Genomic DNA, 16,600 nt, shown 5'->3' on the forward strand with positions numbered 1-16,600 from the left:
TCTCTGTAACTTTTGATACCATATCCAATCAAGAATCTATCAATCTCTGCCTTAAATACACACATCTTACACAAGGCATTGATGTGTGCAGGTGTTTCTTATAACTTTCTAGCAATACTGAATAATTGGAATGCACCTCTTACCTGTTGGGGTCAAAATTGCCAATGGTGTAACTATTGGCACTGGTACTCTGCTGCTGGAGGCCACGGTATTCCTCCCGGGCCTGGAGATATCCTTGCTCTAGGACCTCTTGACCCTCCCTCAATTTCTGAAATGCCTGGAAACACGAGAGGAATCAAGAGGACGCTTGAGGTTAGTCCAGGGCTGTAGGGCAGAGTGCAAATCCTGATAGTACTTGTTAATGATCTTGACAAGTTAGAAGCAGTAGCAGGCCATTTAGTCCTTCAATGCAGTTGATTGCCCAGATCCAATGCCCTCTTGTTGTATCCATACTCCTTGATCGCTTTAGCTATTATACAATTTTTAACTCCTTTGTGAATATACTTAAGGATTCTGTCTCAGCCACATTCTGTGGTAGAGAATTCCACACTGTTTGGGTGGAAACATCTTCCTCCCCACCACCCCTACCCCACCCGAGTCCTAAGAAGCCTTACCTGGGTCTTTTGATTCAGAATTTCTCTGTCATCAGGAACATCCATCCTACAGTCTGCAGGGGAACCAGTAATCACAATAGAAGATCCGGGTGTCTTTGAGTTGATCCACACAGAAATGGGCCCTTGAACCCATCATGTCTATGCTGACCATACATGGTCACCGGCAGTCATAGAGCCATACAGCACACAGCAGGCCCTTCATCCCATCTCACCAATGCCCACCAAGCTAGTCCCATTTGCTCATGTTTGGCCCATATCCCTTTATACCTTTCCAATTTATGTACTTGTGCAAGTGTCTTTTAAATGTTAATTTACCTGCCTCAACCACTCCCCCTGGCAACTTATTCCATACACTGACTACGATCTGGGCGAAAACGTTGCCTCCCAGGTTCCTATTAAGTCATTCCCTTCACATCTAAACCTGTGTCCACTAGTTCTTGATTCCCAACCATGGGGTAAAGATTGCATTCACCCTCATAGTCTTATACACCTCTGTTATATCTCCCCTCATTCTCTGATGCTCCAATGAAAAAAGTTCCAACCTGGTCATCTCTCTCCATAACTCAGTGACGAGTGGCATCACCAACATCTCGTGCAACTGTGATATTCTTCATCCTTCCAGCCCCATTATTTCCTCAACCAACTTCCCTGCCCAGACCCCATGATAACTGAAGTTAATGTCCTTTTTCTGCAGGTACTGTCTGCACCTCCTTCAACCTACAATAATCAATCCACTTCAAGAAAGCAATCCCTACCCTTTCAACCTAGCAAACATTGTCCATTCCTCTCCACATCCCATTGCCTCACAAATCTGTGTCCATGTTACCAGCTGGATACATTACCTTTAGCTGAGCCCCTGATGACAGCTTTCTAGCTTTTAGGAATGTTTCAAATGTACCAATCTGTCAGAGAGAAAAGATGGACAAATGCACATGTCAGTGGAATAAAACAAACTAAAGTAGACAAAGCCAAAATACTTGCTGAGTATGGTTCAGAAAAGATCCTAAGATACAAGAGCAGAATTAAACCATTTGGCCCATCGCGCCTGCTCCACCATTTCATCATGCCGATCCAATTTTCCTCTCAGCCCAAATTTGCTGCCTTCTCCCCGTATCCCTTCATGCCCTGACCAGTCAAGAACCTATCAACCTCTGCCTTAAATATACAGAAAGACTTGGCCTCCACAGCCACCTATGGCAAAGAATTCCACAGATTCACCACTCTCTGGCAACTCCTGTGATGCCGCTGGTGTCAAACAATTTCTGTCATTCCTTTGGATTCATCAACTGTATGGAGAAGGGGAGCCTGCTCCACAGGCAACGGCTTGCTTTCCATATCGTACTGTCCTGGCTTGTATGTCACATAGGCAGGAAGGACACAACATCCAATTTCAACCCTGACTAATGGAGAGCTATCCACTTGCACTAGAAACGCAAGGCACGTGGAATGTTTACATACAATATGTAGATAGATAGATAGATTATGAAGACACGCAGTCCTCTTTTATTGTCATTTAGTAATTAATTAGTAGTACCTGATTAATTAGGAGGTTCTGTGGTGTTTTCATCAAGTGCTTAAAGGCTTTTATCATTTTAAGAGTAATCTAATTCTCTTTCAGCTATTACCCTTTAGACAAACTATGGCTACCAAACAACGTTTGCAAAGGTATGAAAGATGCTCCCATGGAATGAGTGCAAATATATGAAAAGTGCACACAATGGGCTCAGAGAGATTCGGAATTACTCGTTAGCCAAGGAAAACAAGACTTTGCCCTAGTCATTCAGGTTTAAGGGGTGAACCCATTAACCCAGCGAATGTGTTGCAATATAGGTTCAAAGATTACAACTTATTAAAACTTGTACAAATGTCATCAAGACACAGCGGAGTGCTATGGAGACCTAATTACTAGCATTATTCAGCAGGTCTCACCTGTTCCTGCAGAGCCTCAATCTGCTGGGCAAGGGCCCAAGTCACACAGTCGCCTGCTGTTGTCTCCATTGTGGGGTCATTCTGGCTGGAGATCCAGGTCCCACCCAATGTTCCTGGCAACTCCCGCATGTCCTGACATTCTGGCAGAGGGAATTCAGACAAGGTTAATTCAGCAGCACCTATTGTTCGGATAGCCCAAGCCCAGAGCCTATAGGTTCGGTGTCACTGCTCCAGCCCAGGACTAGTAGGTTCGGTGTCACTGCCCCAGCCCAGGACCAGCAGGTCCAGTATCACTGCTCCAGCCCAGGACTAGCAGGTTCGGTGTCACTGCTCCAGCCCAGGACCAGCAGGTTCGGTGTCACTGCCCCAGCCCAGGACCAGCAGGTTCGGTGTCACTGCCCCAGCCCAGGACCAGCAGGTTCGGTGTCACTGCCCCAGCCCAGGACTAGTAGGTTCAGTGTCACTGCCCCAGCCCAGGACTAGTAGGTTCAGTGTCACTGCCCCAGCCCAGGACCAGCAGGTTCGGTGTCACTGCCCCAGCCCAGGACTAGTAGGTTCGGTGTCACTGCCCCAGCCCAGGACTAGTAGGTTCGGTGTCACTGCCCCAGCCCAGGACCAGCAGGTTCGGTGTCACTGCCCCAGCCCAGGACCAGCGGTTCAGTGTGTTACGAGAATACACATAAAATTAAGATGTTTGCTGGCCTGGGCTAGCATCAGTGGCATCAGCAGTTGGTCTGCCACCTGCCCTCAGGGGAAGGAGAGATAAGGAACAATGGAGCAGCGTCTGGGGATGTGTAATGAGGGGATGTGGGAGGAAGAGCTGTCTGGAGCGGCTCCCCCCTTTGAACCCTGAACTGTTTGAAGTGATGGACAGGCGATACCCCAGCAGGGGGATAAAAAGGGACAGGTTCGCTAAGACGACACACACGCCACCCGAGGTAACGAGACCCTGGAAGCGGTGCGCTTCTCACGAGTGGGTGAGAAGTACCGGACAACGACAAGGGTGGAAAGGTACGATCAGCGGGAACCCGGTGTGTGTCCGCCCTTGCCTGGGTGCCGGGTTCACTGCAGAGGATCGACCGCATCTGGAGGAGGGGTCACAGTCGGTGACCTCAGGTGACATCACCAAGGACCTGCCCAAAAGCTGTTTGTGAGCCATCCCGCTGGTCTGTGAGTGAAGCAGTGTTCTGAATGATCAGTTGTTCCTATTCTGTCTCTCTTCCCCCACCTTGTCCATCGCCATGGCAACGATTACTGCGAACTGAACTGGACTGAAATTTGAGTCATTTTGAAATTGGTCATTTACCCCTAGACAACGATAGAGCTTGATTGATGCTGTTATCTTAATTCTGTGCACATGTGTGGTTATCATTGTTGAATTGTTGCATTTATTATCCTTTCGATTACTGTGTTGCTTGTTTCTTTAATAAAACTTTCTTAGTTCTAGTACTCCAGACTCCAACTGAGTGATCCATTTCTGCTGGTTTGGCAACCCAGTTACGGGGTACGTAACAAGTGTCACTGCCCCAGCCCAGGACTAGTAGGTTCGGTGTCACTGCCCCAGCCCAGGACTAGTAGGTTCGGTGTCACTGCCCCAGCCCAGAGCCTGTAGGTTCGGTGTCACTGCCCCAGCCCAGGACTAGTAGGTTCGGTGTCACTGCCCCAGCCCAGGACCAGCAGGTCCAGTGTCACTGCTCCAGCCCAGGACTAGCAGGTTCGGTGTCACTGCTCCAGCCCAGGACTAGCAGGTTCGGTGTCACTGCCCCAGCCCAGGACCAGCAGGTCCAGTGTCACTGCCCCAGCTCAGGACCAGCAGGTCCAGTGTCACTGCCCCAGCCCAGGACCAGCAGGTTCAGTGTCACTGCCCCAGCCCAGGACCAGCAGGTTCGGTGTCACTGCCCCAGCCCAGGACTAGTAGGTTCGGTGTCACTGCCCCAGCCCAGGACTAGTAGGTTCGGTGTCACTGCCCCAGCCCAGAGCCTATAGGTTCGGTGTCACTGCCCCAGCTCAGGACTAGTAGGCTCAGTGTCACTGCCCCAGCCCAGGACCAGCAGGTTCGGTGTCACTGCCCCAGCCCAGGACCAGCAGGTTCAGTGTCACTGCCCCAGCTCAGGACCAGCAGGTCCAGTGTCACTGCCCCAGCCCAGGACTAGCAGGTTTGGTGTCAATGCCCCAGCCCAGGACTAGCAGGTTTGGTGTCAATGCCCCAGGCCAGAGCTAGCAGGTTTGGTCTAACTGCCCCAACAGGACCAGCAGATTTGATGTGATTGCTCCAGCCCAAGACCAGTAGCTTTGTTAAGATAGCCCTAGCCCAGAGCCAGCAGATTTGCAGTGACTATCCCAGCCCGGGACCAATAGATTTGGTGTGACTGCCATAGCCCAGAGCTGGGAGGTTTGTTGTGAATATCCCAGCCCAAGAACGTTAGGTTTGGTTGCTTGTTAGAATCATGCTGCTGCTCATTGTGTGGACAGTTAGCAACTTCTTCCCAGGGCAGAATTTGCTTATTTAGGTAGGTAAACAGAGGGAAGTTGGGTCGCTCTAGTGGTAAAAAATGAAATCAAATCCTTAGACAGAGGTGACATAGGATCAGAAGATATAGAATCCTTGTGGGTAGAGTTAAGACACTGCAAGAGTAAAATGACCCTGATTGGAGTTGTAAACAGGTCACATAACAGTAGCCAGGATGTGGGATACAAATTACAACAGGAGATAGAAAAGGCATGCCAGAAGGACAGTGTTACAAGTCATGGGGAATTTCAATATGCAGGTAGATTGGGAAATCAGGTTGGTGCTGATTCCCAAGAGAGAGAATTTGTAGAATGCTTACAAGATGGAATTTTGGAGCAGCTAGTGGTTGAGCCCACTAGGTGAAAGGCTATTCTGCATTGGGTGTTGTATAATGAACTGGATTTGATTAGGGAGCTTAAGGTAAAGGAACCCTAAGGAAGCAGTCATCATAATATGGTAGAATTCACCCTGCAATTTAAGAGGGAGAAGCTAAAGTCGAATGTATCAGCATTAAGTGGAGTAAAGGGATTTATAGAGGCATGAGAAAGGAGTTGGCCAAAGCTGACCAGAAGGGAACACTAGCAGAGATGATGGCAGAGCAGCAATGACTGGCATTTCTGGGAGTCATTTAGAAATTTCTTCAGCCAGAGGGCGGTGAATCTGTAGAATTTGTTACCACAGGCCACAGGCAGCTGAGGAGGCCAGATTGTTGGGTGTATTTAAGGCAGAGCTTGAAAGGTTCTTGATTGGATAGGACATCAAAGGTTATGGGGAGAAGGATCAGCCATGATTGAATGGTGCAGCAGAATCGATCAGGCCAAATGGCCTAATTCTTTGCTTATGTCTTATGGTCTTAGATAGGTGGAGGAGCAGGTAGTGTTGAGGAATCTGGGAGGCTGCAGAAAGGCTTACACAGATTAGGAGAATGGACAAAGAAGTGGCAGATGGAATAGAGTGTTGCGAAGTGTATGGTCGTTGCATTTAGGTAGAATGACCCATAGTATTAGTATTAGTAGTAGTAGTATAGTAGTATTACTATTTATTATTTATGGTGCAACTATAACAAAAACCAATTTCCCCCGGGATCAATAAAGTATGACTATGACTATGAACAAAAGCCTAGACCATTTTCTAAGTTGGGAGGAAATTCAAAAATCTGATGCACAAAGGGACTTGGGAATCATCATGCAAGATTGAGTTAGTGGTGTGGAAGGCAAATGCAATGTCAGCATTTATTTTGAGAGGACTAGTGTAACAGCACTAGTGTGTAGTGTTGGTCTTATCTCGTGTGACTGGTTGCCTCACTCAGGATCAGAAAATCAAATCATACAGTACTACACTAAGTGCTAGTAGACCATCAGAGGCTCTAGGTATTGAAAGGAGGCAGTGAAGAATGAGTGAAATTCTTTAGAATAACCTTTATTTCGCCAATTTAATTAATTAGATCTAGTGTTATTCCCTACTTAAAGGTTTACAGACTAACCTTTCCTTTAAGTATCCCTAGTTAATTAGAAAACTATTGAACTCCTATTCTTGAGTATTCTGGTTAACTTCAGCTTCAGTTCCAGTCATAATATCTATAAATTCAAATTCAAATATTATATAGCTAAACTCCATTCATGACAATTCTCCAATATCACAACTTTTAAACAAAGTAAAACTCGTTCAGTAACTTATCAAAGACTTTGCAAAAGTGATCAATTCTTGCAGAAAATTCAGATCCTTTGAATGAAAATAAACTTGTACATCCAACCGTATTAAATCCCCTAGGTCATTAAACGTTTCGTTCCCACGCTGTTTCTTTGATCTCGGGTGGCTTGCCATCTTGTTTCTTGATTTGTTGGATGAAATAGTTGATCATCCACGGAAAGTCGATTCACAAACTTGTACAAAAAACCTGACCAAATCTCTTGGTGTGATTTAACAGAACTAATTCCCAGTTACACAGTAGAGATCTTGGTCACTCACCTCTGCCAATATTGTCTTGTTATAGCTGTAACTTCAATAGATCTTTTATTGCTATTGTCTCTCCTCCAGGGGTTTCACCCTGAGGTTTTCAAGTAAGTAGGGTAGAGATACTCACTACTAATTCTAATTTTAACAGTTTTTATCTTTAGTTTCTAACAGTTTACTGCGTTTCTCTCGCTTTCCTGTGCCTGCATCAGCCATGCCTTGTTCCTGCATAGCTTTATTTTCCCAAGTTCTCTTTTTTAAAAATAAAAATTTGGTAATCCTCGTCTTTATGACTTTGCAGGTGGAGCTTTCTAACATTACATCTTTTGGGTTTAATTAACCTGGGTTACAGTAGAATTTAAAAATAGGGATGCAATGCTGAGGCTTTAAGACTGCACAGAGTATAGTGAGCAGTTTTAGAAATATAGAAAACCTACAGCACAATACAGGCACTTCAGCCGACAAAGCTGTGCCGAAAATGTCCTTACCTTAGAACGACCTAGGGTTACCCATAGCCCTCTATTTTTCTAAGCTCCACGTATCCATCCAGGAGTCTCTTAAAAGACCCTATCAGTTCCACCTCCACTGCTGCCGCCGGCAGCCCATTCCACGCACTCATCACTGTCTGCATAAAAAATTTACCCCTGACATCTCCTCTGTACCTACTTCCAAGCATCTTAAAACTGTGCCCTCTTGTGCTAGCCATTTCAGCCCTGGGAAAAAGCCTCTGACTATCCATATGATGAATGCCCTCTCATTACCTTGTACACCTCTATCAGGTCACCTCTCATCCTCCGTTGCTCCAAAGAGAAAAGGCCGAGTTCACTCAACCTATTCTCATAAGCCATGCTCCCCAATCCAGGCAACATCCTTGTAGATCTCCTCTGCACTCTTTCTTTGGTTTCTACGTCCTTCCTGTAGTGAGGCGACCAGAATTGAGCACAGTACTCCAAGTGGGGTCTGATCAGTGTCCTATATAGCTGCAACATTACCTCTCAGCTCCTAAACTCAATCCCACGATTGATGAAGGCCAATGCACCGTATGCCTTCTTAACCACAGAGTCAACCTGCGTAGCAGCTTTGAGTGTACTATGGACTCAGACCCCAAGATCCCTCTGATCCTCCACATTGCCAAGGGTCTTGCCATTAATGCCATATTCTATCATCATATTTGACCTACCTCATACTTATCTGGGTTGAATTCTATCTGCCTCTTCTCAGCCCAGTTTTGCATCCTATCAATGTCTCGCTGTAACCTCTGACAGCCCTCCACACTATCCACAACACCCTCAACTTTTGTGTCATCAGCAAATTTACTAACCACCCATCCCTCCGCTTCCTCATCCAGGTCATTTCTAAAAATCATAAAGATTAGGGGTCCCAGAACAGATCCCTGAGGCATACCACCGGTCACCGGCCTCCATGCAGAATATGACCCGTCTACAACTACTCTTTGCATTCTGTGGGCAAGCCAGTACTGGATCCACAAGGCAATGTCCCCCTGGATCTCATGCCTCCTTACTTTCTCAATAAGTCTTGTATGAGGTACCCTATGAAATGCCTTGGTGAAATCCATATACACTACATCTACTGTTCTACCTTCATCAATGTGTTTAGTCAGATCCTCAAAAAATTCAATCAGGCTCATAAGGCAAGACCTGCCTTTGACAAAGCTATGCTGACTATTCCTAATCATATTATGCCTCTCCAAATGTTCATAAATCCTGCCTCTCAGGATCTTCTCTAACCACTGAAGTAAGACTCACTGGTCTACAATTTCCTGGGCTATCCTTACTCCCTTTCTTGAATACGGGAACAACATCCGCAACCCTCCAATCCTCCAGAACCTCTCCCGTCCCCATCGATGATGAAAAGATCGTCGTCAGAGGCTCAATCTCCTCCCTCGTTTCCCACAGTAGCCTGGGGTACATCCGATCCGGTCCTGATGACTTATCCAACTTGATGCTTTCCAAAAGCTCCAGCACATCCTCTTCCTTAATATCTACATCCTCAAGCTTTTCTGTCTGCAGCAAGTCATCCCTACAATCACCAAGATCCTTCTCTGTAGTGAATACTGAAGCAACGTACTCATTAAATACCTCTGCTATCTCCTCCGGTTCCATACACACTTTTCCACTGTCACACTTGATTGGTTCTATTCTCTCACGTCTTATCCTCTTGCTCTTCACATGCGTGTGGAATGCTTTTTTTGGGCTCCTTATCTAATAAAGGATGTGCTGAGATTGGAGGCTGTACAAGGGAGGTCATGAAAATGATTCTGGGATTGAAAGGCTTGTCATATGAACAGTGCTTGACGGCTCTGGGTCTGTACTCACTGGAATTTAGAAGAATGAGGATGGGGATCTCATTGAAAGCTATCAAATATCAAAAGGCCGAGATAGACTGAATGTGGGGTGAATGTTTCCTATAGTGGGGAGTCTAGGACCAGAAGGCACAACTTCATAATAGAGGGACGTCCATTTAGAAGAGAGATGAGGAAGAATTTCTTTAGCCAGAAGGTTGTGAATCTGTGGAATTCATTGTCACAGGTGGCTGTGGAGGCCAGCTCATTGGGTGTATTTAAGGTGGAGATTGATAGGTTCTTGATTAGTCAGGGTGTGAAAGACAGGAGAATTGGGTTGAGAGGGAAATGGATCAGCCATGATGAAATGGTGGAGCAGACACAAGTGGCCTAATTGTGGTCCTAAGTCATATGATCTTATATGAGGGGGCATAGTTTTACGGTGATTGGAGGAACGTATTGGAGTAATGTTAGTGGTAGTTATTTTACAGAGAGAGTGGTGAGTGTGTGGAATGCCTTGCTAGGGTGGTGGTAGAGGCAAATACATTAGGGACATTTAAAAGACTCTTAGATAGGCACATGGATGCAAGTAAGATGAGGGTGTGTAAGAGGGAAGAGTTAAATTGATCGTGGAGTAGGGTTATATAAGTTGGCATAACATCATGGGCCAAAGGACCAGTACTGTGTTGCACTGTTCTATGTCTTACTTTATGAAATGAGGCTCTGACAAATTATTAAAGACACAGAAATAACCTCTGCACATGGACATCACTGCACAGGAAGTTGAAAGCAATCTTCTCCATTTCCCTCTGAGTTTGAAGTTTCAGAATATCCCGTGACAGAAGAACAAAATGTGATGTTCTTACCTGTTTGAGCATTGGAGTCCCGAGAGGGGCCTAATTTGGCTTTCTGTGGATGTGAGATGGCAAACGTCATGATCTTTGAAGCCCGATTCAAGGATTCTCCCTGGAAACTGTGCCCCGGATTAGGAGGATCAACATGCAGGTTGACCTACACAATAACAGATGAAACTGAAAGCAAGCACGAAGGGCGATATAAAACAACAGAACCTACTGAGCTTACCTGCTCTCCCCTAAACAACCTCCAGTTACGATGAAAGGTCATCAGTGTTATGCTTTGTAAATCCAAAACATAAAAACTAATTGAAAGGAAAACAAGGGAGCCAGGAAATGTGTGTCTAACTTCATTTGTACTTTAAGTGAGGAATGTAAATACAACATGATAGCAATTCATGTATTTTTACATATAACCCAGAATTAATTATTTAAAAAAATAAAGAAGGCTTACTCAAACATAATAATTACAATATTACTCAAATATTACAGAACTATTAAATACATAACAATCAACCTGAAGCATTAACTCTATTCCTCTCACTCCCATCAGCCAACGCAATTTCTCCTTCCTGGTACAGTCAATTTTTCGTCACTTTTAACACCTCAATTTGATTGAATCTTTGAAACCCCAGAGATTCGAGCAAAAAAAATTGACAGGCTGAATTTCCTGTTTCAGTGCTGTACCGTTCTCCGTGTCTCTCTGTGTCTCTCTGTCTCTCTTCCTCCCTGTGGCCAGCTCAGGCCATGACACCCATGACACCTGCCCCAACTATTCACCCTCTGTCATGGTGACACAGGTGAACTGTGGTTCTAAGTTGGCCTCTCCGGTACACCCATGTAAGGGACATACTGCTGTCAGTGAAAAGGGGATGTCCTGCCCACAGACTGCCCTGTTCCATCGACAGTAAATAGAGTGAGATTCTGTAAGGTGATTATTGTGTACAGAAGTCCATTGTGACTTACACAGCCAAGTTACGTAACTGAGAGCATGTCCAAACTCCTTGTGGCCAAGAGAGGCCTCCTCCCACACCTTACTCCACCGATCACTTTGTTTTTTTTCTCCTCTCTCTGGCTGCCACCATCTTAAGTCAAGTCAAGTCGCTTTTTATTGTCATTTCAACCATTAACTGCTGGTACAGTACACAGTAAAAACGAAACAATGTTCCTCCAGGACGTGATAACTTTAGAGAGGGTGCAGAAGAGATTAGCCAGGATACTGCTGCATTAAAAAGCAAATCTAATGAAAATAGGTTGAGTGAGCTAGGGTTTTTCTCTCTGGAGCAAAGGAGGATGAGAGGTGACTTGATAGATGTGTACAAGATGATAAGAGGAATAGAGTGCGTGGACAGCCAGAGGGATTTTCCCAGGGCAGAAATAGCTAATATGAGAGAACATAATGTTAAGGTGATGGAAGAAAGTATAGTGGGGATGTCAGAAGTATGTTTTTTTTTACAAAGCAAGTGGTGGGTGCATGAAATCTGGAACATGGAGGTGCTTGAGGCAGATACTTTAGGCATACTTAAGAAACTCTTAGGCATATGGATGACTGATAGAAACATAGAAAATAGGTGCAGGAGTAGGCCATTCAGCCCTTCAAACCTGCACCGCCATTCAGTATGATAATGGCTGATCATCCAACTCAGAACCCTGTTACTAGCCTTCCCTCCATACCCCTGATCCCTTTAGCCACAAGGGCCATATCTAACTCCCTCTTAAATATAGCCAATGAACTGGCCTCAACTGTTTCCTGTGGCAGAGAATTCCACAGATTCACCACTCTCTGTGTGAAGAAGTTTTTCCTAATCTTGGTCCTAAAAGGCTTCCCCTTTATCCTAAAACTGTGACCCCTCGTTCTGGACTCCCCCAACATCGGGAACAATCTTCCTGCATCTAGCCTGTCCAATCCCTTTAGGATTTTATACGTTTCAATAAGATCCCCCCTCAATCTTCTAAATTCCAACGAGTATAAGCCTAGTCGATCCAGTCTTTCCTCATATGAAAGTCCTGCCATCCCAGGAATCAATCTGGTGAACCTTCTTTGTACTCCCTCTATGGCAAGGATGTCTTTCCTCAGATTAGGGGACCAAAACTGCACACAATACTCCAGGTGTGGTCTCACCAAGGCCTTGTACAACTGCAGTAGTACCTCCCTGCTCCTGTACTCGAATCCTCTTGCTATGAATGCCAGCATACCATTCGCCTTTTTCACCGCCTGCTGTACCTGCATGCCCACTTTCAAAGACTGGTGTATAATGACACCCAGGTCTCATTGCACCTCCCCTTTTCCTAATTGGCCACCATTCATATAATAATCTGTTTTCCTGTTTTTGCCACCAAAGTGGATAACCTCACATTTATCCACATTAAATTGCATCTGCCATGAATTTGCCCACTCACTTAACCTATCCAAGTCACCCTGCATCCTCTTAGCATCCTCCTCACAGCTAACACTGCCGCCCAGCTTTGTGCCATCCGCAGATTTGGAGATGCTGCATTTAATTCCCTCATCTATGTCATCAATATATATTGTAAACAATTGGGGTCCCAGCACTGAGCCTTGCGGTACCCCACTAGTCACTGCCTGCCATTCTGAAAAGGTCCCGTTTATTCCCATTCTTTGCTTCCTGTCTGCCAACCAGTTCTCTATCCAGATCAATACCATACCCCCAATACTGTGTGCTTTAAGTTTGCACACTAACCTCCTGTGTGGGACCTTGTCAAAAGCCTTTTGAAAATCCAAATATACCACATCCACTGGTTCTCCCCTATCCACTCTACTAGTTACATCCTCAAAAAATTCTATGAGATTCGTCAGACATGATTTTCCTTTCACAAATCCATGCTGACTTTGTTTGATGATTTCACCGCTTTCCAAATGTGCTGTTATCACATCTTTGATAACTGACTCTAGCAGTTTCCCCACCACCGATGTTAGGCTAACCGGTCTATAATTCCCCGGTTTCTCTCTCCCTCCTTTTTTAAAAAGCGGGGTTACATTAGCCACCCTCCAATCCTCAGGAACTAGTCTAGAATCTAAAGAGTTTTGAAAAATTATCACTAATGCATCCACTATTTCTTGGGCTACTTCCTTAAGCACTCTAGGATGCAGACCATCCGGCCCTGGGGATTTATCTGCCTTTAATCCCTTCAATTTGCCTAACACCACTTCCCCACTAACATGTATTTCCCTCATTTCCTCCATCTCATTAGACCCTCTGTCCCCTACTATTTCTCAAAGATTATTTATGTCCTCCTTAGTGAAGACAGAAGCAAAGTAGTTATTCAATGGTCTGCCATGTCCTTACTCCCCATAATCAATTCACCTGTTTCTGTCTCTAGGGGACCTACATTTGTCTTAACCAATCTTTTTCTTTTCACATATCTATAAAAGCTTTGAGAGAAAATTACAAGACTGGCACCATATTGTGGACGGAAAGGCCTGTACTATGTTGTAGTGTTCTATGTTCTATGTGTAATACCTGGTTTAAGACAATATTTTATTAATACAGTTATGCTGTTGCGCATTTTATTTGCTGCAAAATGCAACTATATTAAAAAAAGTGTTCCTTTAATTACATTATACACATAATAATATAAAGTTTCGATTGAGTTACATTTTTTTATTTAACTAAAAATTCAGTCGATTAATAAATTGGGCTTTTTGAATTAGCCAATAGGAGTTGTCTTGTTAACATTTTGGCCAATAAGATGTCTGAAAAAGAAATGGATAATGGGTAGCCAAAGTAGTTTTGAGAAAAGAGGAGAAAAGAAATGGACAACAAACACAGTGGAAGAACATGGTGAAATGCTCACAGAACCAAATTTAGAAGGACAGACACAGATGTCAGAAAATCCTCATGCAGACTATGCTCTCACAGAGAATGTGCAAATAACTTTCAGTTAGTTATCTAGAACACGACATTGCAGAAAAGGCGAGAGGAGACAAGTCAACACCTTTCCTTGGATGTTGTGTGGATATTTATTTTATTTTACTTGAACTTGTTCTTCAGCACAGAACCATTTCAGTACCATGAGTAAGTGAACTGAAGGAAACTGGATCGGTTGTCCACGGGAATGGTACCGGAGGATTGGAGGGAGGCGAATGTTGTTCCCTTGTTCAAAAAAGGTAGTAGGGATAGTCCGGGTAATTATAGACCAGTGAGCCTTACGTCTGTGGTGGGAAAGCTGTTGGAAAAGATTCTTAGAGATAGGATCTATAGGCATTTACAGAATCACGGTCTGATCAGGGACAGTCAGCATGGCTTTGTGAAGGGCAGATCGTGTCTAACAAGCCTGATAGAGTTCTTTGAGGAGGTGAGCAGGCATATAGATGAGGGTAGTGCAGTGGATGTGATCTATTACATGATATGAACTCCAGTGATTGGATGCAGACTGACATATATGTGATGGGTTATTTTTTAAATTTTATTTGTTATAGTATAAAATATTTTGTCAATACAATGTTAATCTAAGTTTATACAGGTGTGAGCTAAATTATTGGTTCCTGGAGAACATTAAATTTGCATGGGTGTCTGTCAGTATTCATATAGGTAATTATAAGACCATAGGATATAGGAGCAGAATTAGGCCATTTGATCCATTGAGTCTGCTCTGCCATTTCAACATGGCTGATCCATTTTCCTCTCAGCCCCAGTCTCCTGCCTTTTCCCCATATCCCTTCGTGCCCTGATCGATCATGAATCTATCAACCGCTGCCTTAAATATACATACAGACTTGGCCTCCACAACTGCCTGTGGCAACGAATTCCACAGATTTCACCACTCTCCAGCTAAAGTAATTCTTCCTCATCTCAGTTCTAAAAGAGTGCTCCTATGTTCATGCTGTGTCCTCTAGTCTTCAACTCTCCTATCAAAGGAAATGTCCTCTCCACTTCCACTCTATCAAGGCCTTTCACCATTCGATAGCTTGTAATGAGTTCACCTGTCATTCTTCTGAATTCCAGTGAATCCAAGCTCAGTGCCATCAAACACTCTTCATATGACAAGATTTTTTAATCTACTCTCAGATCCATCATCCATATGCCTGTCTAAGAGTTTCTAAGTATGCCTAAAGTATCTGCCTGAAGCACCTCCATGTTCCAGGTTTCACGCACCCAGCACTCACTTTGTATAAAAAACTTAGCTCTGACTTTCCTCCATCACCTTAAAATTTATAAAGTCTCAACATGACATCCTTGCTTTTATATTCTAGTCCTCTCGAAATTGCACATTTGCCTTTCTCACCACAGATCAACCTACAAATTAACCTTTAGGGAATCCTGCACAAGTACTCCCAAGCCCCTTTGCACCTCAAAATTTTGAATTATTTCTCCCTTTAGAAAATACTCTACCCTTTCATTTCATCTACCATATACTTCCCAACTCTGTATTCATAGAAACAGAGAAAACCGACACAATACAGGCCCTTCGGCCCACAAAGTTGTGCCGAACATGTCCCTACCTTAGAAATTACTAGGTTACCCATAGCCCTCTATTTTTCTAAGCTCAATGTACCTATCCAAAAATCTCTTAAAAGAACCTATCGTATCCACCTCCACCACAGTTGCCGGCAGCCCATTCCACGCACTCACCACTCTCTGTGTAAAAAACTTACCCCTGACATCTCCTCTGTACCTACTCCCCAGCACCTTAAACCTGTGTCCTCTTGTGGCAACCATTTCAGCCCTGGGAAAAAGCGTCTGACTATCCACATGATCAATGCCTCTCATCATCTTATACACCTCTATCATGTCACCTCTCATCCTCCGTCGCTTCAAGGAAAAAAGGCCGAGTTCATTCAACCTGCTTTCATAAGGAATGCTCCCCAATCCAGGCAACATTCTTGTAAATCTCCTCTGCACCCTTTCTATGGTTTCCACATCCTTCCTGCAGTGAGGCGACCAGAACTGAGCACAGTACTCCAAGTGGGGTCTGACCAGGGTCCTATATAGCTGCAACAATACCTCCCGGCTCCGAAATTCAATTCCACGATTGATGAAGGCCGATACACCATATGCCTTCTTAACCACAGAGTCAACCTGCACAGCTGCTTTGAGTGTCCTATGGACTCAGACCCCAAAATCCCTCTGATCCTCCACACTGCCAGGGATCTTACCATTAATACTACATTGTGCCATCATATTTGACCTACCAAAATGAACCACTTCACACTTATCCGGGTTGAACTCCATCTGCCACTTCTCAGCCTAGTTTTGCATCCTATCAATGTCCCGCTGTAACCCCTGACAACCCTCCACACTATCCACAACACCTCCAACCTTTGTGTCATCAGCAAATTTACTAAACCATCCCTGCACTTCCTCATCCAGACCATTTATGAAAATCACGAAGAGTAGGGGTCCCAGAACAGATCCCTGAGGCACACCACTGGTCACCAAACTCCATGCAGAATATGATCCATCTACGACCACTCTTT

At 44.6% G+C, this 16,600-nt stretch overlaps 1 protein-coding gene across 8 annotated transcripts in view; it reads right to left on the reverse strand.

Moving 5' to 3' along the window:
• The window catches only part of LOC134359725 (microtubule organization protein AKNA-like), a 136,934-nt gene that overhangs the window by 80,605 nt on the left and 39,729 nt on the right, over positions 1 to 16,600 (reverse strand). For all 8 annotated transcript variants that reach the window (XM_063073248.1, XM_063073251.1, XM_063073250.1 and 5 more), the window contains 4 exons: positions 10,174 to 10,318; positions 2,544 to 2,683; positions 1,457 to 1,516; positions 144 to 277 (listed from right to left, as the gene is read on the reverse strand). In XM_063073248.1, coding sequence (XP_062929318.1) covers positions 144 to 277; positions 1,457 to 1,516; positions 2,544 to 2,683; positions 10,174 to 10,318 — 479 coding nt within the window. The remainder of the gene's footprint in view (positions 1 to 143; positions 278 to 1,456; positions 1,517 to 2,543; positions 2,684 to 10,173; positions 10,319 to 16,600) is intronic.

Source organism: Mobula hypostoma, chromosome 21 (genome assembly GCF_963921235.1).
Source record: "Mobula hypostoma chromosome 21, sMobHyp1.1, whole genome shotgun sequence".
Taxonomy (NCBI): domain Eukaryota; kingdom Metazoa; phylum Chordata; class Chondrichthyes; order Myliobatiformes; family Myliobatidae; genus Mobula; species Mobula hypostoma.